The following is a 24,319-nucleotide window of genomic DNA, read 5'->3' as shown; positions in this document are numbered from 1 at the left end:
ATTTTTGTGTGTGGGCTTTGGACACTGCAACTTTGCCAGATTCTTGTATTAGTTTTAGCAGTTTTTCTACATATAAGAATATTGTAGGGGCACCTGGGTGGCTGGTCCTGGGATGGAGCCCCGGGCATCAGGCTCTCTGCTCAGCAGGGAACCTGCTTCCTCCTCTCTCTCTGCCTGCCTCTCTGCCTACTTGTGATCTCTGTCTGTCAAAAAATAAATAAAATCTTTAAAAAAATATATTGTAGGGCGCCTGGGTGGCTCAGTGGGTTAAGCTGCTGCCTTTGGCTCAGGTCATGATCTCAGGGTCCTGGGATCGAGCCCCACATCGGACTCTGTGCTCAGCAGGGAGCCTGCTTCCCTCTCTCTCTCTGCCTGCCTCTCTGTCTACTTGTGATCTCTCTGTCAAATAAATAAATAAAATCTTTAAAAATATATATATATATTGTATATCATCTGCAAACAGATAATTTTACTTCTTCCTTCCTGATTTAGATGCATTTTATTTCTTTTTCTTACCTAATTGCTCTAGCTAAAAATTTCACTACTGTATTGAATTGGGGAAAGCAGACCCCTGGCGTTGTTCCTTATTTTGGAGAAAAAGCTTTTGGTCTTCCACCATTGGGTATATTATTTGCTGTGAGTCTACATACTTGGCTTTCTAAATGGAGATCGTTTCCTTGTATTCCTATTTGGTTGAGGGTTTTTTTGTTGTTGTTTTTTAAGATATGAAAGGATGTTGAATTTTGCCAAATGTGTTTTCTGCATCAATCAAGATGATCACGTGTGTTTTCTCTTCCTTTTTTTGGTGTGGTGTGTTCCACTGATCAAGTTACATGCAGTAAACCATCCTTACATTCCAGGAATGAGTCCCGCTTGGTTATGGTGTATAATCCTCTTTTTTTAAAAAAATTATTTACATATGTATGTATTTATTTATTTGAGAGAGAGAATGCACACAGGTATAAGCATCGAGGAGGGACAGAGGGAGAAGGAGAGCAACTCTCAAACAGACTCCCTGCTGACAGCAGAGCCCAGTGCGGGGCTTGATCTCACGACCCACGAGATCATGACCTGAGCCATAATCAAGAGTCAGACGCTTAACTGACTAAGCCACCCAGGCACCCCAGTGTATGATCCTTTTAATAGGCTTTGTATTCAATTTACTAGAATTTTGAGGATTTTCACATTAATGTTCATAAGGGATATTAGTCTGTGGTTTTCTTAAAGTGTCTTTGTCTGGCTTTGGTATCAGGGTTATGTTGGCCTAATAGAGTAAGTTAGGAAGTGTTTCCTCCTCTCTCATTTTTGGGAAAGTTTGGGAAGAACTGGTATTTAAATGTGTGATCGAGGGTCGCCTGGGTGGCTCAGTGGGTTAAGCCTCTGCCTTCAGCTCAGGTCATGATCTCAGAGTCCTGGGATTGAGCCCCGCATCGGACTCTCTGCTCAGTGGGGAGCCTGCTTCCCTTGCTCTCTCTCTGCCTGCCTCTCTGCCTACTTGTGATCTCTGTCTGTCAAATAAATAAATAAAATCTTTTTAAAAAAATAAATGTGTGATCGAATTCACCAGTGAAGCCATCAGGTCCAGGGAATTTCTTCATTGGGAGAGTTTGGATTACTGATCTAATCTCCTTATTAGCTACAGCTCTGTTTCAATTTTCTATTATTTTTTAGTTAGTCTTGGTAGGTTGTGTGTTTCTAGAAATTTCTCCATTTTATCTAGTTTGTTGGCATACAGTTGTTCATTGTACTCTCATAATCCTTATTATTTCTATAGAACTGGTACACTTTCAGTTTTGATTTTACTAAGTTCTCTTTTTTTGTTAGTCTGTCTAACTAAAAGTTTGTTGATTTTGTTGATCGTTTTTAGAACCAATTTTGGTTTCATTGATTTTTCTCTATTGTTTTTCTGTTCTCTGTTTATTTCTGCTCTAATACTTATCATTTCCTTTTTTTCCCGATGGTCTTGGTTTTAGTTTGTTCCACCTTTTCTAGTTCCTAAAATTGTAAGGTTAACCTGTTGGTTTGAGACCTTCCTTGTTTTTTAATATAAGCATTTGCAACAATAAATTTTCCCCTTATAATCGCTTTTGCTGTGCCCCATAAGTTTTGGTGTGTTTTTTTTGGTGTTATTTCATTTATCTCTGAATATTTTCTAACTCCCTTGTGATTTCTTTTTTGCTCTGTTGGTTGTTTAAAAGTCCGTGGTTTGGGACGCCTGGGTGGCTCAGGGGGTTGAGCCTCTGCCTTGGGCTCAGGTAGTGATCTCAGGGTCCTGGGGTCGAGCCCTGCATCAGGCTCTCTGCTCAGTGAGGAGCCTGCTTCCCCCCCCCCCTCTGCCTGCCTCTCTCCTTACTTGTGATCTCTGTCTGTCAAATACATAAATAAAATCTTAAAATAAAATAAAATAAAAGTATGTGGTTTATGGGATGCTTGGGTGGCTTAGTCGGTTAAGTGTCTGCCTTCTGTTCAGGTTGGGGTCTAGCCCTGCAGCCAGCTCCCTGCTGAGCCAGGATCCTGCTACCACCTTTCCCTCTGCCCCTCCCCCACCCTGCTCATGCTCTCTGGCTCTGCTCTTGTTCTTTCTCAAATAAATAAAATATTTTTAAAAAAATAAATTCAGGGCGCCTGGGTGGCTCAGTGGGTTAAGCCTCTGCCTTCGGCTCAGGTCATGATCTTAGGGTCCTGGGATCAAGGCCAGCATCGGGCTCTCTGCTCAGCAAGGAGCCTGCTTCCCTTCCTCTCTCTCTCTCTGCCTGCCTCTCTGCCTACTTGTGGTATGTCTGTCAAATAAATAAAATCTTTAAAAAAATAATAAATTCAATTTAGTTAACATGTAATGTATTATTAGTTTCAGGGGTAGAATTTAGTGATTCATCGGTTGCATAGAACACCCAGTGCTCATTCCATCACCTAATGCCCAATGCCCAGTTACCCCATCACACCCCCAACCCCCTTCCAGCAACCCTCCTTGAGTTTTGTTTGTTTCCTAGAGTTAAAAGTCTCTTATGGTTTGCCTTCCTCTCTGTTTTGCTTTTTTTTTCAATCTTTCTCTTTTTGTTTGTCTGCATCAGTAACGTCCATTGTCCTATCTTGAAGTTCACGGATTCTTCTGCCTACCCGCATCTGCTTTTGAATCCCTGTGGTGAATTTTCCATCTCAGTGATTGTACTCATCAGCTTCAGAATTTCTTTGTGATTTCTCTTTAAGTTTTCTCTCTATTAATATTTTTATTTTGTTCACACACCGTGTTCTTGACTTTCTCTTTCTTTAGTTCTTGGAGCATTTAAAACAGTTATTTTTTAATTTTTTAAATATTTTTTTAAATTTTTTTTTTATTTGACAGATCACAAGTAGGCAGAGAGGCGGGCAGAGAGAGAGAGAGGAGGAAGCAGGCTCCCTGCTGAGCAGAGAGCCCGATGTGGGGCTCCATCCCAGGACCCTGGGATCACGACCCGAGCCGAAGGCAGAGGCTTTAATCCACTGAGCCACCCAGGCACCCCTAAAACAGTTTTTTAAAAAGAGATTTTATTTTTGGGCGCCTGGGTGGCTTGGTCATTAAGTATCTGCCTTCGGCTCAGGTTATGATCCCAGGGTCCTGAGATAGAGCCCCATATCAGGCTCCCTCAGGCTCCCTGCTCAGCAGGAAGCCCGCTTCTCCCTCTCCCACCCCCTCTCCCACTTGTGTTCCCTCTCTCGCTATCTCTCTCTCTCTCTCTCTGTGTCAAATAAATAAATAAAATCTTAAAAAGAAAAAAAAGATTTTATTTTTAAGCAGTCTCCACACCCATTGTGAGCCTCAAACCCACAGCCCTGAGATCAAGAGTTTCGTGCTTGGCTAAGTGACCCAGGCGGGTGCCTCTTTGAGACCGTTGTTTTAAAATCATTATCTGCCATTAAGTCTCTCTCAGGGACAGATTCTGTTGATTTTTTTTTTCTTCGAATGAGTCATACTTTCCTGTCTCTTCATATGCTTTGTGATTTTGTTGTTGTTGTTGTTGAATCCTGGATATTTGAGTATAATAATGTGATAATTCTGGAAATCAGAATCTCTCTTTTCCCCACAGTTTGCTGGGGTTTTATTATTGTTTCTGTTTCTTGTGTTGGTTTTTGCATTGCTGTGGGATGTCTCTGTGCCAAGGATCATCAGTCTGAGGGTAAGCCTAACATCTTCTGGTATCTTTTCTGAGTTTTCCTTGGGCATATGTGGTCATTTTCTAATTTTCTCCTTATATTGTAGTCATTTTTGAATGTCCCAGTCTTTAGTATCTAGCTCCAGAAAGGGGAAAAAGGAAGAATCATGATGGGAACAAAGGGATGTGGCCCTCTCAGTCTCCAGAGAGTTTAACCGGAGGGAGAGGGTCTTGCAGCAATGAGGGGAGACACGACAACAATGACTGCTTGCCTTTTCTTTCTCCACTTCGGTGATGAGAAGCAATAACCAGCAAGCAGAGCACAAATCTCCAGTATTTGGAGGACAGGGTCCTTTTCACTCACCCTGATTCTTATACGCTGTGTGCAGGCTGCCCCAGGAACATGGGCGCATCTGTCCACCATGTGGCTGGGTCTGGGGTATGGAAAGCTGCTCCGGCTTAGAGCTGGAATTGACCGAAATTAACCCCAGTTTACCGCCCACGAGTTTCCCTGGAAGTGGCAAGCATTCAAAGTCTCCAGAGTTTCCGAATAGTTCTATCAGATAGATCGTTGTGCCCATGCCAGTTCTGGTCTCGGTAGGGAGACAGAGTCCTGGTGCTTCCTGCCATCTTTCCAGCACCATCTCCCCGACCTTTATTTCTCAAGTATCTGAGACCACATTTCTACATTTCTCTCCCAAAATACTGTGCAGAGGTAGAAGCGGCAGGCCCCTGGGAAGTTGCATTATGCCCCCAGCACCCATCTCCTTGGTGGAGGGGTGGCATCCGTACAGTCACCAGACCCTCAGACCCACCCCCCCAGCCTCGTGCCTTGATGGGTCTTTCTGCCCCTCATGGGAAAGGGAGGGAGCATTCAAGCCCTGGGCAGCTGTGACTCTGAGACACTCAGATCTTGTCGTGGCGTCTGGTTGTAGAGAGAAGTCGTCAGAAACAGCTTGCTGACTTATGTGTCTTTGTGACAGCCTTTTTTTCTGCAGTCTGGAAGGTGTCCTGTGCATCTCTGGGCCTCGGTACCCAGTTCTTGAAATGGATGGGTCCGGACAGAGACTTATCCAGTAGGAGTCAATGGGATGATTTTAGGAGGCGTGCAGTCAAGGCATTCATGTAAATTGAGTCATAAAGGGAGAATGTTATCTTCTTTTCAGTTCTCTTATATCCTTCCAGATAAGTCAAGGAGAAAGTCTCAGCTGAGGCTGACCTCATGCTTCTCATATCCCTGGTCTCCTTTTCAGCAGCGGGAGGCCAGGTCCCAGGCCAGAGCTGTGCCCAGACAGTGACTCTGGTTCCGTTTCAACAGTGTCATTTGGTTTTGTTTTACTTTGTTTGTTTGTCTTTCTCTTTTTTGAGGGTTATCTTCTGTTCGTGGTGAACACCAGTTTAGGAAACGAAGCTCAATGCGAGATGCTTCTTAGAAAAATTTTAAGGAAATGGTTTTCTGAGTCTCAGATCAGGCAGACGTGGCCTCAGATGTGCATAGAACGACTTAGAAATTGGGTACCTCTCCCTAAAGGGTGAGATCGTGAGCTATAAACTTCAAGTTATATATTTCTGCGATGTTCAGAACTTTTCAAATGACTGATTCTATTTTATGAGCAAAAAATCATCAAGAGCTGTGGAAATGGTAACTTTGGAAAGAATTATTTATGAAGGTGGTATGGTGCTTCAGTTAAGAAAAAACCTCTGGGGTCAGCATAGGTCTTATTTTATATATTTATTTAAAAATTGTTTCATTTGGGGGATGCCTGGGTGGCTCAGGCAGTTAAGCGTCCAATTCTTGATTTCGGCTCAGGTCACGATCTCAGGGTCATGAGATGGAGCATTGGGCTTGGCGCTGGGCATGGAGTCTGCCTGAGATTCTTTCTCCTTCTGCCCCACCACTCTCTCAAAAAAAAATTTTTTTTTTCATTTTTCCCTGCGGTGTAATTCACACATGACGTCGTATCAGTTTCAGGTGTGTAACATCATGATTTGATATTTACACACATCGCAAAATGATCTCTGCAAGAGGTGTAATGAACATCTGTCGCCACACAGTTACAAAAAACTTTTTTTTCTGGTGTTGAAGACTCTTAAGAAGTATCTCTTAACAACTTCCAAAAACGCAAGAGAGTATTGTTTTTTACCTTTTTTAAGATTTTTTTTTTTAATTTTTAAGTAATCACTACACCTAGCGCAGGGCTCATAACTCGGAGATCGAGAGTCACATGCTCTATGGACTGAGCCCGCCAGGTGCCCCTGCAATAGAGTATTACTGACTCTCGTCACTCAGCTATGTATTACATCCCCATGATATATTTACTTTATAATTGGAAGTTTGTACCTTTGGGACCCCTCGCCCATTTTGCCCACCCTACTACACCCAGCACTCCTTGGCGATTCTCTGTGTCCTTTTTTTTTTAGGTTGGTTGGTTTGGTTTGGTTTTTAGACTCCACATGTAAGTGAGATTATATGGTATTTGCCCTTCTCTGTCTGACTCTGGGCCCCAGAACTCCAAAACCATATTTCTCTGGGATCTTCAGCAATGGCATGGTTGGAGATAAAGAGGGGATTTCCAGACCTCAGCTTTGTTTCCATTTGGGTGTAGCTGTGCTGAGGCAGGGCCTGTGTGACAGCCATTGGCAGAGTCACAGCGCTGGAGCGCAAGGTGCCAAGGAACAGGGCAGAGGCGGAAGTGTTAGTCATTGGGAGACACCCACAGGGTTTCATCTAAATAAGGCCATCTTGGTGGCTTTCCTGTCCCCAGCCTTTCAGAGGGCAAGAAGCCCTTGGCTCTGGTTTGCTGGAGAGGCAGGGCGCCAAATGCAAGGGAACACAAAACCATTCTCCCCCGATTGGGAATGGAGAGCCGGGTGTCCTCGAACCCAGCCTGGAACATTCATTCCCAAGCTTGTCAGCACGTGAGAGAGTTCAGAAAGATGCCTGTGTTCCACCTGGAGAGATGATGCTATGACTGGTCCAGGGTGAGGCCCGTTGGAATTTCTGGAAGCCCCCCCAGGATGATTCTAAAGTGCAGATGAGTTTGGCAGCCCCAGACCTGGGCCTGGAAGATCCTGGGAACATGTTGGGTGAAAGTCTTCTCATGGGAGGCTCACTAGCCACTTTGTGTGGGTGCCCGGCCCAAACTGCCGGGGCTAAGCAGGAGAGGCAAGGCCACTACTTGGTCACCTGCTGGCTCTAGGGCATGCTGGTCCCAGAGGAGGGTGCATCTGGAAACCCTCGGGGGTCCTCTGGTGGAAGGACCAAGCCTTTTGTGCAGGAAGGCAGCGGGGGTGACAGAGGTGACTTAAACCAGTGGTATGGGCCGAGACCCAGATTCCCCAGTCTGCAGTGATGAGAAGAGAGAGACCTCCTTGGATGCGGGACAGGGACAGCCTGGGCCCAAGGCCCAGAGTGCGGATGCGGGCTGCTCCGCCCTCTCCGGGTCCCTCCCCGCCCCCTTCCCCACACCCCAGCTGCTCACTCCATCCCCCCAGAGGGCTCCAGGGCCTGGAGATGTTTGGTCAACTGCCGGTTCTCTGGCTCTCTAGCCGTGACCTGGCCAGTCTCCTCGCCGCTGGGAACCTCAGCATCAATCAAGCAATGTGACCGAGCATGAGTCCTGGGGACCCTAACGTTGTGAGGACAATGAAGATGATGGTTTTCAAAGGCACAGTCAGCCCACATCCTCCCGCTGTGGAAATGTGCTGCATCCAGGCCCCTGTTGCCTGTCCCACCAGCTTTTGTGGGTGAGGGCGGAAATGGCTGCTGACATCTCTGCAGCTGTGTGCTCTGGGGCACCCCCCCCATGAGACGGGGGCCACTCCTGGGGTGGGGCTGCATCAGCCTCCTGGAAAGAGCCCACCTGGTCATCCGGTCAGGCCAGCTGTGCCTGTGCTGCCTAGTAGCCGTGAGGACCACTCATTCTCCCTGTCTGTAAAATGGGCCGGGCACGGACTCACAGCCAGGCCTCTTCCAGCTCCGTTTCCCTTTGCCCCGAGGCTCAGGCATCCTCTGAAGCCTTGGATTGTAGCCAGCCACCCCTGGGGGAGGGCGGGGGCCCGGCCGCTGCCATCACCCCTGGCAGGGGTTGGCATGGGGCATTCTGGGAGGACGTGAGGGCCCCTGTGGGTCTGATTCACCCCAGGGTGGCCAAGCCTTTCATAGGGCCCCACCGAGCATGGCCTTTCTGGTGCTGACATTGGACATGAGCCCTTATTACCTCTGTCCCTCTCTCCCCATTGGCCATCCTCAGCTGCCCCTTCTGTCCTCGCTTCTCCCACCCTGGCCCTGGAGCCAGGGGCAGAACCAGGCCTGCCAGTGCTGTGAGGACGGGGCTTCTGTCGACTTGACCCTTCCCACCGGCCCTTAGGCACAGGAAAGGCAGGTGGGGTCCCCCCGGGAGAGACGAGGAGATGGGTCCCAACAAGCCACTTGACAAGTAGACAGGTTGGCCCAGCCTCCTGGGGGCTCCCCGATAATCCAAGCCTGGGGAGTCAGGATGAGCAAAGAAACCAAAGGAACAGCAATCAGAAGTCTGTGACCCGAGCCGTGTCCTCTCTGCCATCCCTCCCTTCCTTCCTTGTACCCTGGTCTGGGCTTACAGCGGAAATAACAGCAGTGCCATTTGTAATGAGAGTCAGCATGTCTGAGCCTTTCTCGAGCGGGCCAGATGCCTGCTTCATCTCCCATTGACCTTGCCTGGTAGATGATCGTACGTCCACAGCAGACTCTGATGGTGATCTCTCTTACTCACCTGCTCCCCGCTCAGTCAGCCAGCGTTCCCATCCCCCATCCACTGTGGGCCTAAGCCGCCAGCATCAGCACCCTTATGGAAGGCTTACTGTTGGCTAATAGCAATGATCTCCTAAAGTGCCTCCCTCCCCATCCGTTGGGCATGACCCGCAGGCAACAACTGACCGATATGGGAGTGTAACAGCCCCGCCCTCCCTGCCCCTTGACAGGATAGGACAGACTCTGTGGCGTTGTTCACACTCCAGAGCTACCCCCGTCCCAGCCCCCACTGTGTATCAGGCTGAGACAAGACTTCCCTTACCCTCTCAATAAATAACGTTTGCAGGGATCCCTGTCTCAGGCTCCGCTTCTAAAAGCCTGATCTAGAAAAATCCCCATTCTACAGATGGGAAAACTGAGGTGCTAAGAGACAGTAATCCGACTAATGCCACACAGCTGGCAACTAGCAGAGTTTCAAATCTAGGACCCTGGTGCAAGGCATTTGCTCTGATCCAGAATCGGGCCCTGCCCTGGCCCCCAAGCTATTGCTGGCGTGCAGAGGGGAGCCGGTGGGCCGAGAGGAAATGGCAATGCGGGGCGGGATGACCTGCATGGAGGAGAAAGAACAGAACACTAAGGAGTGAAGGGCAGCGGTGGCAGGGTGTGGCGTGGCTTGGTCTGGGAAGGCAGCCTAGAGGACTTCCTGGAGTTGAGCTGGGTGCAGAGGAGTAGTTTGCCCGGTCAGGGGAAAGGGGGAGGGCATTGGAGGCAGAGGGTGCACCAAGCGGGTGGGATGGGGAGGTGGAGCCTTGTGTCCTATCCCATGGGCAGGGCAGCAGGTACGTGAGAGGGCTGGGAGGTGGCCAGCAACCCCATGGCAAAAGACCATTTGTCTATTCATCCTTTGAACCTTTCTTGGCCCCCTCATGTGGAGGTGGCACCTTCTTTGTGGCGGATGTATTAACGTGGTTTTTTTTTTATCTAAGAGGTGGTGGGAAGCTGATAGGCAGTTCCAACAGAAACGAGACCAGGACAGACAGCGGCTGAGCGTTAGAAATAACTGTGGCCCGAGGACTATGCCCGCGTGTTACAAATGCCATTCCGTGTCATCCCACATCGCTCAGCCTTGTCCTTTTTGATGCCTGCATGGAATTCCACCATTCAGGGACATTTAGAGGTTTTGCAGTCTTTCACTGCTATAAGCAAGCCAACGCTAAGTGTTCCTGAACATCTGTTATTTTGCACGTGACAAATAGATGCATCAGCGTGGAATTGCTGGTTGTGGTTCCGTGGCATTTGCGATCTTCGTAGATCAAGTTGTGTCGGTGTACACTCCCATTAGCAAGGCGTCCAAACGCTTGCTAATTCGCAACCTTGCCAGCTATACAATTCCCTTGACAATCTAAGACCTGGGAAACTGTATGTCTCTTTTAGTTTTTCACATGTGTTTCTTTCACTTCCTGTGAAGTTGAACATCTTTTCGTATACGTTTCAGAACATTCATGTTTCCTTTTCTGTAAACAGTTCAGGTTCTTTGCCAACGGTCCTATCAGGTTATTGGTCTTTTTCTTATTGATTTGTACTCACTCTTGATATATTAAAAGCAGTCATATCTTTGTGATGCAGCGTGTAGACTTCTTCCCGCTTTGCCATTTGTCTTCTTGCTTTATTTGCTGTGTTCTTTGACAATACGGAAGTTTCAATTTCATTCCCTTTTTTTCTTTTATGATTTCTGAGTTTTGTGTAATGCCCAGCTATACCCTGTCTATTTTGAAATTATTTTTTTAAAACTTTTCCCCATGTTTTTTTTCTAGCACTTAAAAAAAAATTTTAACGGCTTTGTGGTGAAATTGTAATGTAGAAAAAAATCAGAAAATTCAACGTACAGCTTCATGAGTTGTTGTAAATTGAAGAGCTGTAATCTAGTACTTTTATCATTTAACTTTTCACATTTAAATATTAGCCCCATCCAGACTTTATTTCGGCATAACTTGGGGGCTCAAAATGCGTATTTATTGAAGAAGAGTAACTTTACAAATGTCATGGAATATTTTAAAATTTGTCATATGCCAAGCAAAAAAGGAAAATCTCAACATACTTCCCTGAAGCAGAAATTGCATAGGAGTCATTCCTTGTACAGCCTAATAAAACAAAAGATTAATGGCAAGGGTTTAAAGAATAACTTAGCCTCCATTAAATGACTCACCTCAAAATTATAATTACTGGGGTGCCTGGGTGGCTCAGTCATTAAGCGTCTGTCTTGGGCTCAGGTCGTGATCCCAGGGTCCTGGTATCAAGCCCTGCATCGGGAGGGAGCCTGCTTCTCCCTCTCCCACTCCCCCTGCTTGTGTTACCTCTCACTGTCTCTGTCAAATAAATAAAATCTTTTAAAAAATTATAATTATAATTTACTTATAATGTAAATTTGATATAAACTTGACAGAAATTCATGGAAATTGGCCAAAAGTGGTTTCTCTTATTATTTTTTAAAATGGAAAGACTAGAAATTATTTAAGCGAGAAACTCACTCATAAACTTAATGAATAACAGTCTCAGTAAATCAGGGAAGAGAAGTCAGGAGATAAAAAAAATTATAAAACTAAAAAAGAGAAATTTCCGCAGAACTGATAAATGGAAATGAAAGTTTTGTTTTGTCTCTTTAAACATGAGAGACGGCAGCTGCTGGCCAATCTAATAAGGAGAAAAAAAAGCCAAAGCAAAATAAACTAAATTAAATGTGAAGAGACGAGATTTCTAAGTCCAGGAAAAGATCATATGCAACTGTGTGCTCTACTGTTGGAACTTTTTTTTTTTTTTTTGAGAGCGAGAGGAAAGAGAGAGAGTGGGTGCGCATGCATGCTGGGGGAGGGGCCGAGAGAGAAAATCTCAGCAGATCCCCTGACACCGAGATCATGACCTGAGCCAAAACCAAGAGAAGGACACTCAACCGACTGAGCCACCCAGGCGCCCCTCACGTTTGAGCATTCTTGACAAAATGAACAGTTTTCTCTACTGTGAACGTAAAGCACCAAACATAAGATGCCAAAAGTTAATTTTTTTTAAAAAAGGCAACAAATAAAGTCTTTATAAAAAAGGGGGAGGCGCCTGGGTGGCTCAGTGGGTTAAAGCCTCTGCCTTCGGCTCAGGTCATGATCTCAGGGTCCTGGGATCAAGCCCCGCATCGGGCTCTCTGGTCGGCAGGGAGCCTGCCTCCCCCCTCTCTCTCTGCCTGCCTCTCTGCCTACCTGTGATCTCTCTCTCTCTGTCAAATAAATAAATAAAATCTTAAAAAAAAAAAAAAAACAAATGAAATTTTAAAGTTGTCATGTTTGGGAGCGCCTGGGTGGCTCAGTCCATTAAACATCCGCCTTCCGCTCAGGTCGTGATCCCAGGGTGCTGGGATGGAGCCTTGTGTTGGGCTCCCTGCTCAGTGGGAAGCCTGCTTCTCCCTCTCCTCCCCACTTGTGCTTTCTGTCGCTATCTCTGTCTCTGTCTATGTCTCTCTCAAATAAATAAACTCTTAATAAAAAATAAAGTTTTCATGTTTGTTGTTTTAAAAAACTGTTCAAACAATCAGGTAACGTTGGAAAGGACTCTGGCTCTCACTTAGGGTGGGGGAGGGTCCTCTGCGTGATGGAGGCACCTGCCGTGGGCCACAGCCTGACCGGGACACTCTGAGCCTCCATGGAGGATGTTGGGGCCGGCAGAAGGGGTACCAGGTCTCCTGGTCCAAAGGACCCAGTGAGAAATGGTGGCACCGCGTTCAGGCAGCAGCTGCGGAGGAAGTGAGAGTCTGCAGTACATATGGAAAAAGTTAGCCCTCCTTGGCCGGAGCTCCAGGAAGCAGGAGGCCAACCTTCAGGGACGTGGGAAGGGTGGTGGTGGAAGCAGGCAGTTCATTTGGGAAGAGGAAGGTCGGGGTTGCCGTTTGGGACTTTGACACTTTAAAGTGCATACGGGGATGGGGCACCTGGGTGGCTCAGTGGGTTAAAGCCTCTGCCTTTGGCTCAGGTCATGATCTCAGGGTCCAGGGATCGAGCCTCACATCGGACTCTCTGCTTAGTGGGGAACCTGCTTCCCCTCTCTCTCTGCCTGCCTCTCTGCCTACTTGTGATCTCTCTCTGTCAAATAAATAAAATCTTTAAAAATAAATAAATAAATAAAATAAAATAAAATAAAATAAGATGCTCACGGGGCATCCGAGAGTTAGAGTTGTGAGAGCTGAAGTCGTGGAGGCCAAGAGGCCCTGGCCCGGCATCTAGCCCGTATTCTTTATGCTTGTCTGTTCACCTCCTTCGGCTCCTTTTCCAGTGCAAATGTCATTCTGTCCCCATAACAAACACACCAACGTCCAACTGAAACGTAGAATAAAATATGTCCTTAATAGGTATGAATTACTTCTTGATTTGAATTTTTAGGCTCTCTCTGTCATACTTGACATATGTGTTTATTCTTATTGATTGCCTTCTAGTTCTATTTTAGTTTTTTTTTTTTTTTTAAGATTTTATTTATTTATTTGACAGACAGAGATCACAAGTAGGCAGAGAGGCAGGCAGCGAGAGAGGAAGGGAAGCAGGCTCCCTGCTGAGCAGAGAGCCCGATGCGGGGCCCGATCCCAGGACCCTGGGACCATGACCTGAGCCGAAGGCAGAGGCTTTAACCCACTGAGCCACCCAGGTGCCCCTCTATTTTAGTTTTATTATGTAACCTAACGGAGGAACTTCCATTTCTGTGAGCCGTCACTGATCATTTCTTGGGGTTACTTATCACGACAGATTTATCTTCTTTACACAATGAGGCAACATTTACTCAGTTTTTTTAAAGATTTTATTTATTTATTTTAGAGAAAGAAAGCAAGAGGGGGGAGGGGCAGAAGGAGAGGAAGAGAGAGAGAGAATATCCCAGGCAGACTCTACGCTGAGCACAGAGCCTGACACGGGGCTCGATGCCACAAACCTGAGATCGTGATCTGAGCTGAAATCAAGAGTCCTGTGCTTAACCGACTGAGCCACCCAGGAGCCCCTTCTGGTTTTAATGTGAATGTCTTTATATTTGTTTGTTTGTTTTTTAAAGATTTATTTATTTGACAGACAGAGGTCACAAGTAGGCAGAGAGGCAGGCAGAGAGAGAGGGAGGAGGAAGCAGGCTCCCTGCCGAGCAGAGAACCCGATGCAGGGCTCGATCCCAGAACCCTGGGACCATGACCTGAGCTGAAGGCAGAGGCTTAACCCACTGAGCCACCCAGGCGCCCCTATTTTTTTTTGTTTTTTTGTCTTTTTTTAAGATTTTATTTATTTCCTTGACAGACAGATAGGCAGAGAGGCAGGCAGAGAGAGAGAGAGGAAGGGAAGCAGGCTCCCCGCTGAGCAGAGCCCGATGCGGAGCTTGATCCCAGGATGCTGGGATCATGACCTGAGCTGAAGGCAGAGGCTTTAACCCACTGAGCCACCCAGGCGCCCCTGTTTTTTGTTTTTTTTTTAATAAAAATTTGCCTATTAAAATGTTTGCATGTAAAACGGGTCCGAAAGAGTACAGCGTAGAGGATTCTCCTTTGTCTGGGTACCCCAACCCCCCCTCCCCGGGCAAAGTCCTATCCCTGGTCTGTGTGTAGCCCTAGAGTTGGTCTCTGTGTATGCAAACACAGACACACACAGACACACACACACACACACACACACACACACACAAACATTTATTCAGTGATATACTTGGGAGCTTTTTTGCTTGGCCTAACATTCTTATGGTTCGTCCTTGCTCTAGTATCTGTACTTTGCTCCTTTTTATGGCTGAATAATATCCCACCGTAGAGATAGACTGGACTTTACTTCTCCATCCGTGAGCTTCTGGACATTTGCATTGCTTTCACTGTTGGGCTGTTGTGAATAATGACCATTCGTGTACAGATTTTTGCACGAATGTCCGTTTTTGTTACTCTTGGAGAGAAATCTGAGGGTAGAATGGCTGGGTTCTGCAGTTGCTCTGTGGATAGCATTTTAAGGACCTCCACACTGTTTTCCGAGGAGGCTGCTTTGTTTTCTGTCCCCCGCCCCCAGCAGGATATGAAGTTCCCATTTCTCCTCATCTGCACCAATGCTTGTATTGTCTTTTTCTTCATTATGGCCCTTCAGTGGGAGTGGGAGATGCCTCCTGCTTCCCAGACAGAACATTTTCATTCCATTCCTTAATTAAACAGTAATTCCTTAAATTTAAAACACTTGTATTACCATGTCTGTTAATACGATGTGTTTTTCCATATGTCTTGTCTTAATACCGTTGATTAATGGGTGTGTTTTAGGTGCGTGTGAAGCTACTTTGATTCCGTTCCTTTGGCCATTTTTTTTTTCAATTTTTAATAGTTTTACTGACATGTGTTTTAATAAGATGCCCTGTGATGTTTGAAAGCCTCTCCACTACCTCCTGCCTCTCCCAACAAATAGTGCTGGCTAGAATTGTCTTCCCTTTTCTCATTCAAACTTAAACTGTTTGTTATGAAATATTTGAGGTATATAAACACTTGTCATATCTGCCCTTTTCTGTCTAAATGACTATTGTTATAATTGCATCACGTCCTCCCAAGTATCCTGCTCTAGTGTGAGCGGCATTGCCTTAAATCCACATGTTAACTCAGAGAGGGTTTTCTTCTTCTACTTTCTGTGGTCACAGGGAAGTTCATCTTAGTCATTTCGGGCTGCCGTAACAGAACCACTCCAGGCTGAGTGGCTTACACGACACACATTTGCTCCTTGCAGTTCTGGAGGCTGGGAAGCCCCAAGCTCAGGGAGCCCACAGATCTGGTGTCCAGCAAGGTCTTTCTTCCTTGGTAGATGGCCACCCTCTCCATATATGGTGGCGAGGCGGGGGCCAGAGAGGAAGCAGGCTGTCCCCTGCCTCTATCTTGTAAGCTCCCTGAGCCCTCCCGAGGGCTCCATCCTCCTGGCCCCGGGGGCCAAAGACCCCACCTCCAAATACAGTCACACTGGTGATGCAGGCTTCAGCACACAAATGGGGGGGGGGCACAAACCCGTCTTGTCTTTTTTCTAACAACAGTGGTTAAGGGGCACCTGGGTGGTTCATTGGGTTAAAACCTCTGCCTTCGGCTCAGGTCATGATCTCAGGGTCCTGGGATCGAGCCCCACATCGGGCTCTCTGCTCAACAGGGATCCTGCTTCCCCCTCTCTCTCTGCCTGCCTCTCTGCCTACTTGTGATCTGTCAAATAAATAAAATCTTTAAAACAAACCCAAAAACAACAGTGGTTAACCTCTCTCTTGTTTAGAAGGCTCGGTATTTATGTGGATTTATCTAAAGCGCCAGAACTTCGTGGTTCCCTCCTTCCCTTTGTAGATACCAAGGCCGTGCACACCTGCTCTTCTGCCTGCCTGCCTTCCCTCTACTTTCCAGCCACCGTTCTTCTCGTCCATTCTGTATTGTTAGACAACATCTCTCTCGGGCCTGTGAGCCAGGGTGTCATTTCATTGTGCTCTTGGTGAGGCAGTGATCAGTGCCTCTGGGTTTTCTTGTAAAGAAGAATGTTTATTCTTGGGGCGCCTGGGGGGGCTCAATTGGTTGAGCATCTGCCTTCTGCTCAGGTCACGATCTTGGGGATCAAGTCCCGCATGGGCTCCCTGCTCAGCGGGGAGCCTGCTTCTCCCTCTCCCTCTGCCCTCCCCCATCCCCCCCCCCGCTCATGCTCACTCTCTCTCACACTCTCTGTCTCTCTCTCAAATAAATAAAATCTTTAAAAAAAAAAAAAAGAATGTTTATTCTCAACTGCCTCAAAAATTCTTCAGTTATAGTAAGAAACAAGATTGCAAATCTTACCCTGTGGGGAGTTTACTGGGAAAGGAAGTTGGCATTGGTGGTGAGGATTACTCCGTTTTCATCCAGATGAATTAGCTGTCGAAAGTCTGCTAGATTTCAAGGGCCTACTCTGATGCCACAAGTCACTGGAAGGCAAATGTCCGAGTTGGAGGAGGAAGAAGGCCCCCTTGGGACCACATGTGGCAGGAGGTGACACCAGCGAGGGTTGGGCTGTGCACAGTCCAGGGACAAAAGGAGATGTGGCTGGGGAAGGATTAGATCTGTGCTCGAGGGTAGAGGTCTCTTATGGGTCGAATGCCTCTGAGGTGTCTCCAGAGGATTTGGGATTTGGAATACTGAGGAAAGTGCCCTGTCTCCTCTCTTTAGGACCCTACCCAAAGAAGCAACGTGCAAATCCAGCTCAGAGCATAGGACTTGGCTCAGGAACTCATGAGACCGTCTCTGCGGACACCCTAGAACATCTATGATGAACCAGGAGGCCAAGTAGGTGACCTTGACCCTTTACCTCCTCTCTTTGCCTCCCATCCACTCCCTCACTCCCTTCCTAGTCCCTACCAAGACTGCTCCCTACCCAGATTTAGCTCCGTGGGCTGCTCCTCATACAACAAACCTCCCCTTAGCCACCATTCAGCTTGAGAGTGAAGGTCATCAGACACAGAAGATCAGGGAGGGCCTTGAGACAGAATCCAATCTACCCATTTTATAGGTGTGACTGAAGCCCAGCTCTAGAATAGACTTGCTCAAGGCCAGGCCATAAGTGAATCAGCTAGGATAGGCTAGTTTATGGTCCCATAACACCCAATGTCCTAGTAGCTTGGGACAATAAGAGCTTATTTCTGCTCCTGCTTCTTGACACTTGTCAACCAACTAGGACCTCTCTTCCACATTATCCCCTTGCCCAGGCAAAAGGAGTAGCCAAGATCTGGAATAGTGCTGGTCCCCAGGGTAGAGGAAAAGAAAGAACTTCGCAAATTGCATGTTGGAAAACTTCTGCGCAGACATGACACGAGTCATTCTTTAGTATATTTCATTGACCAAAGCAAGTTTCGTGGCCATGGCTGACTTCAAGGGGGCAGGGGGGTGCCATCCAACCACTGGTCTAGGAGGAGGAGAAGGAGAATATATGTGACCAGTCCTAATACCTACCACAGAGAATTACAGGTACAGAGCTGGGTCAGAACACTAGTCTTCCTACTCTGGGGCTGAGGATCTTTCTACCGTAGTCCTCTGTCTCCAAGGTTCTTTTCCATAGAAGCCTCAATGACCGATAATAATGTAATAGGCTTTTTCTCTCATGGGTAGTTTTCCTGAAAGGGCGTGATGCCTTACCCCAAGGGGACCGAGGCTTAATGGCAGAAGCAAAGGCATTGTGTCATACTGGCAGGGTGGACACATTTGGGGGTTAAGGATTCCCCCAGAATTATACCACCTAGACACTCTTCACTTCCACCTGACACCTGGCTGTCCTGGCTCATTTCTTTATGGGCATTGTGGACTTGGAACACCACAGCCCAAAAAAGAAGCTGTGTCCTCAGCCATAACCACACCCTCTGACAAAGATCACACCAAGTCCAAGGACTTAGTCCTTGTCTGCTGCCATCTAGGGCTCCAAGGCCTCCGAAATTTACTGACCCGACAGACAGCAAATCTCAGTTCTGAGCCTGGCTCTGCCATGGACCTGCATGATGACCTTGGGCACATCCTTGGCCTTCGTCTTTCCATCTGTTCAGTGGGGATGGTGATCCCTGCCTACCGCATGGATGTGAGCATGTTTCATGAATTCTAAAGCTCTGTGGCTGAGCAAGGAGCTATTAATAGCTACCAGTCCAGGTGCCAAGGGATGGCCAGAGGGGGCTGGGGACACATGCCCTTGCTGGGAGTCAAGGGGAACAGATGCAGTCTGAACCCTGGGACATAGAGTCCTGCACCCCAGCCCCTGAGAGTTGGTAAGGCTGCTCCTCCTGGGTGAGCCTCCCACTCTTTTCAGATTTGGAAGTGGGGTCTCTGCAGTCATGAGGATTATATGAGATACATAAAGCACTTAGAACTGTGCCTCGCCCATAGTCTGTGCTTTCTAAGTGTTCGCTACTGTTCTTAAGGAAATAGTACCAGAAAGTAGATTTGGAGATGTGACAGCATTTTCCACCATATGAGGGACCACCAGTTAGTTAAATCCCCAGGTTTTGGACATTTAAGTTGTTTCCAGTTTTTATCTATTACAAATAGCCTTGCAGTGAAACAGCTTTGTAATTAAAATTTTTATGTACACTCATAATTATTTCCTAAGGCTAGAGTGCTAGAAACAGAATTGCCACATCATTTTTTAAGAATTTTTTAAAGCTTTGCTATGTAAGTGCCCCTTGCCTTTTATTAGTACTCCTACCAACAGCTTGTTTGAGTGACAGTTTAGAAGGGGAAAATCTGCTGAGAGAGAAGGAGATGGTTTGTATTAGCTAGCACTCAGTTTCACTGTAAGTAGCAAAATCCCTAAACAATAGTGCTTTAAACAAAAATGTATCTCCTTGTCATGTCAGAGAAGTTCAGCCTTACCCTCTGCCTTACCCTCCACCGCCTGCGGAACTGGATTCCACCTCATGGTCCTCTGTGGCTGCCCAAGGTGCAGCCATCACTTTGACATCCCAACTAACAGGAGGAAGCAAAGAAGGATATACAACACTTCTACCTTTATCCCAGTGGCCAAAACTTAATAAGATGGCCTATTCTAACTGCAAGGGAGGCTGGGAAATAGAGCGTATTCCAGATGAGCGGGAAATATTCAGGAGTTCTAATACTAATGAAGCAGGGGAGAACAGATTGGGCATGTGGGGACAATGAGTTGTCTCTGCCATGAGCCGAGCTCAGAGAGCAGCACAAATAGGTCCATGGAAACGGGGAAAAATAAAGCCTCCTCCGGGAACCATCCACAGGGGATGAACTGGACCCTTCCAGAGCCAGGACACAGCACAGATAGGCGGTGGGTAAGGAGTACGAAAGAAGCCGGCTGTTCTCTGGGACCGATCCCTGGGCACAGGCAAGGAGACTCCACCAAGAAGCCATTTATCTGCCTGCCCACGGCCCCCCAGATGCGGACGTGGTTCTTGACTACGCCTTTGGCTTCCTACCAGCTGACTTGTCCCCCTGTTCGCCTGCCCTCCAGCTCACCTCCCTCCCCTGTCCCTGCAGGGCTGGCTCCTCATGGACCCGGATAGCCTCCAGCTGGGCACCGAGCACCTGTGGAACTGGCTTGTGAGGCTGCTCAGCAAAGACTCAGGATGGCTGAATGCCAAGGTGAAGTTCTTCCTCCCCAAGATGGACGTGTGCTCCGGGGACAAGGCCCAGGATGCCACACAGGGGGTCATTCTTCAGCTGAGAAGACTGCATGCTCAAGGCCGGGCCACGTGGCAGGCATTCATCCACTGCGTGTGCATGGAGCTGGATGTGCCACTGGACCTCGAGGTGCCGCTGCTCAGTACCTGGGGCCACGGAGTCGGTAAGGGCAGGCGGGAGGGGCGCCAAGCAGCCAGCTGGCCCCTGTCACAGGGAGCCTGGGAGGCCCAGGGAGGGCCAGGATCCGCCTGAGTCACACGGGGGTGACGTGGTCAAGACAGGAGCAAAATTCTGTGTTTCTGAGCACTTCTCGAGTAAACTCCTGAGTTTCACCAAATCGGCTGGAGACCCAGAAGGCCCCTTCTTCCACCTTGCCTCACCCCAGGTGCCCAGAAAGGCTGGATACAAGGACAGAAAGGGCCAGTGTCCCATTCCAGCCAAGAAATTCCAGATGGCCCATCATTCTTTTTTTTAAGATTTTTTATTTTTTTATTTGACAGACAAAGATCACAAGTAGGCAGAGAGGCAGGCAGAGAGAGGGAAGCAGGCTCCCTGCTGAGCAGAGAGCCCGATTCGGGGCTCAATCCCAGGACCCTGGGATCATGACCTGAGCCGAAGGCAGAGGCTTAACCCACTGAGCCACCCAGGTGCCCCTGGCCCATCATTCTTAACGTGGTCAGGAGCAGCCATGGGCAGAGCCCTCTGCCCCCTGCTGACGGGCACCCTTGTTCGGTTCTGGGCATGTTTCTTGGCAACTTCTACTTACACAGCATCGTGGGGAAACAGCACTGAGGGGCAGTGGTGTTCCTGGCGAGGAAGTGAGAACCCACTTCGGGGCTCTAGCACGAGGCAGAGTGTAGGGAATGCAGGGGGGTTCACAGTGCATGCATGTGTGTATAATCACACACGTGTGCACCAGCACACACGTGTATATGCCTAAACACATGTATATGCCCAAACACATGTGCACATGTAGACATGCACACATGTACCTGTCCGTGTACAGACCTGCATGTACGTGCACATTTCTGCCCACAGCTGCCTTCCCTGGTCGGGCTGAGTGTCGACCTCACTTCTCTCCTGCTGGGGACCCGCCCTGACAGATGAGCCCTGAGCCAGACACCAGGCCACAGCCGGTCCTGGAGCTGGTCCCAGAGCATCCCCCCACATCCCCACAGTGTCTTCCATTTCCCCCTCTCTTTCAGCGTGTCCCAGCCAGCTGGAGGCCGGTGAAGAAAGCCAGCCTGCCTCTCAGCTCCAGCACGGTGAGGCCCCCGGGGTGCAGAGTAAGAGGGGGGCAGTGAGGACGCTGAGGCCCTACCTCACGCCCTGAGGAGGCAGACGGTGGCTGGGGACAGACATTTCCCTTAAACCAGCCTCCTCATTCCTCAGCGCATCTGCACGTATCCCCTCCCTGCCAACATGGATCCTGGGCACCCGCGCCTCCCCCCCGCCCATCTCTCCCTCTGCAGCCCTGAAGTCTTTGGCCTGTCCTGGTACCTGTTCCCAGAGGTCTAAGCTGGAGTGTCCTGAGCGAGCAGGAAGGTGTCAGCCCTTGGGCAGTGCCGAGATCCCAGCCACTCTCACTAGGGGAGGCATGTTCTCACCTTGTCCCCTAGCCTCGGGCTTCATCCTCCAAACCCACAGACTCAGGCCCCGCATCACTGAGATGCCCTGGGGCCTGATACTTACCCACAGACCACTGTCCACACCTTGGCAACCTCGGACTGATTTTCGGGTAGAACACAGGTCAGCGATCAAATGGTGACCACCTCAGGATTCATGGGCCAACTTCTTTTTTTTTTTTTTTATAGTGGCAAAATATACATATCCATTTTTAAAGATTTTATGTATTTGAAACAGAGAGCGAGCTCAAGCAGTGGGGAGGGGCAGAGGGAGAGGAAGAAGCAAATTCCCCACTGAGCAGGGAGCCTGACCTGGGGCTCGATCCCAGGACGCTGAGATCATGACCTGAGCCGAAGGCAGACGCTTAACTGACTGAGCTACCCAGGCGCCCCTATCTTAACCATTCTTAAGTGCACAGTTCAGTGGTATTAAATTCACTCTTGTGTGACCATCACCACCATCTATTTCCAGAACCCTTTTCATCTTGGAAAACTGAAACTCTGTCCCCACTGAACCATAGCTCTCCAGTCTCCTCTCCCCCAGCCCTGGGGAACCACCGTTTTACTTTCTGTCTTTATGATTTGACCACTCTCAGTAGCTTTTATAAGTGGAACCATCTTGTGACCGGCTCATTTCACTCAACATCTTGTACCTTGTCCATGTTGTAGCCGGTGTCAGGATTTCCTTCCTTTGTGAGGCTGATGAGCGTTCTGTGGTCTGTGTACACCACCCTTGGCTTATCCATCCATCCACTGCTAAACTCTTGGATTGCTTCCACAGTTTAGCTCTTGTGAATAATGCTGCTGTGAACATGGGTGAACAAATGTTTCTTCAAAATACTGCTTTCAGTTCTTTTTGAGTATATCTCCAAAATCCAGGGTCATATGGCAATTCTATTTTTAAATTTTTTGAGGCACTTCCGTACTGTTTTCTCATCCTCAGCGCCATTTTGCCTTCCCACCAGCAGCACACACGGGTTGTGAATACATCCTCGCCAGCCCTTGTTTTCTGATTTTTAAAAATATAGTAGCTATCGTGATGGGTGTGAGGTGGTATTGATCTCATTGTAATTTTGATTTGTATTTCCCTAATGATTGGTGGTGCTGAGTGTCTTTCATGTGCTTATTGCCCATTCTTATGTCTTCTTGGGAGCTGTGTCTCTTCAAGTTCTCTGTCCATTTTTTTTAACCACTTTGTTTGTTTTGCTGTTGTTGAGGTTAGGGGTTCTTTATATATTCTGGATACTAATCCCTTTTCAGATCTATGTTTTGCAGACCTCTCTCATTCTATAGGTTCTTTTTTTATATCGTGGATAGTGTCTTCTGATGCACAAAATGTTTTTCACTTTCATCAAGCCCGTTTTTTTTTTTTCTTGTGTTCCCTGGGCCTTGATGCCATATCCAAGAAATCATTACCAAATCCAATGTTGTGAAGCTTTTGCCCCATGTTTTCTTCTAAGAGTTTTATTGCTAGGGGTCTTATATCTAGGTTCTTGATCCATTTTGAGTTAATTTTTGTATATGATGTTAAGAAAGGGTCCATCTTCATTCTTTTGGGTGTGGACACCCACTTTTCTCAGCACCATTTTTTGAAAAGATTGTCCATTCCACATTAAAAGGATTTGACACCCTTGTCAAAAATTATTTGATCATATATGTGGAGATTTCTTTTGGGGCTCTCTATTCTATTCCATTGGTCTATATATCTGTCTTTATGCCAGTTGCCACCCTATTTTGCTTACTGTAGCTCTGTAGTAAGCTTTGAAATCAGGAAGTATGAGTCTTCTAACTTTGCTCTTCTTTTTTCAAGAGTCTGTGGCTGTTTGGGGTCCCTTGGGATTCCAGATGAATTTTAGGATCCATCTTCCTATATCTGCAGAAAAGGTCATTGGAATTTGACAGAAATTGTGTTGAATCTGTAGACTGTTTGGGGTAAGATTATTTTTTTTTTTAAGATTTTATTTATTTATTTGACAGAGAAAGAGAGATCAGAGGTAGGTAGAGAGACAGGCTTAGCAGGGAGCCTGATGTGGGGCTTGATTCCAGGATCCTGAGATCATGACCTGAGCCGAAGGCAGAGGCTTAACCCACTGAGCCACGCAGGCGTCCCAGTGTTTTGTAGTTTTCATCATGCACGTTTTCCACTTTCTTGGTTAATGTTTAAACATTTTATTCTTTTGATGCTTTCGTATAGGGAATTATTTTTGTAATTTCCCTTTTAGGTTGTTCATCTGTGCAGAAATGCAGCTCATTTTTATATGTCAACTTTGTATCCTGCTACTTTGCTGAATTCATTTATTAGTTCCGAAAGATCCTTTTGTGGAGTTTTTAAGGTTCTCTACATATTTGACCCTATCCTCTGCAAACAGGTTTTACTTCTTCTTTTCCAATTTAGATGTCTTTTATGACTTTTTCTTGCCTAATTACTCTGGTTAGGACTTCCAGTACTATGTTGAATAGAGGTGGTGAAAGCCGTTACCCTTGCCTTGTTCCCAATCTTAAAGGGAAAGCTTTCCATCTTGCACCATTGTGTCTCAGGATGGCTGTGCACTCAGAACCTTTATTTCTATGGAAGAATGGGCTTTTTACCATAGCTGTGCATGGCAGTAACATCAACAGGCTTTAATAGAAAACATCCACCCCATAATCCCAGCTCCCCAGCAGATCAAAACCATTCAGTCCTGGT

The 24,319-nt window shown here is 47.3% G+C and overlaps 1 protein-coding gene across 8 annotated transcripts in view; it reads left to right on the top strand.

The window, feature by feature from the left end:
- The window catches only part of NLRC5 (NLR family CARD domain containing 5), an 81,622-nt gene that overhangs the window by 6,085 nt on the left and 51,218 nt on the right, over positions 1-24,319 (top strand). For 7 of the 8 annotated variants that reach the window (XM_032854416.1, XM_032854411.1, XM_032854414.1 and 4 more), the window contains exons 2-4: positions 17,048-17,164; positions 19,865-20,171; positions 21,214-21,273. In XM_032854416.1, coding sequence (XP_032710307.1) covers positions 19,877-20,171; positions 21,214-21,273 — 355 coding nt within the window. In that variant the 5' untranslated portion in view covers positions 17,048-17,164; positions 19,865-19,876. The remainder of the gene's footprint in view (positions 1-17,047; positions 17,165-19,864; positions 20,172-21,213; positions 21,274-24,319) is intronic. The other variant, XM_032854412.1, reaches the window with a different exon arrangement.

This window comes from Lontra canadensis, unplaced genomic scaffold, assembly GCF_010015895.1.
Source record: "Lontra canadensis isolate GAN:19392208 unplaced genomic scaffold, GSC_riverotter_1.0 scaffold8, whole genome shotgun sequence".
NCBI classification, from domain to species: domain Eukaryota; kingdom Metazoa; phylum Chordata; class Mammalia; order Carnivora; family Mustelidae; genus Lontra; species Lontra canadensis.
Note: the sequence above shows the minus strand (reverse complement) of the source record. Positions and strands in the feature narration are given on the sequence as shown.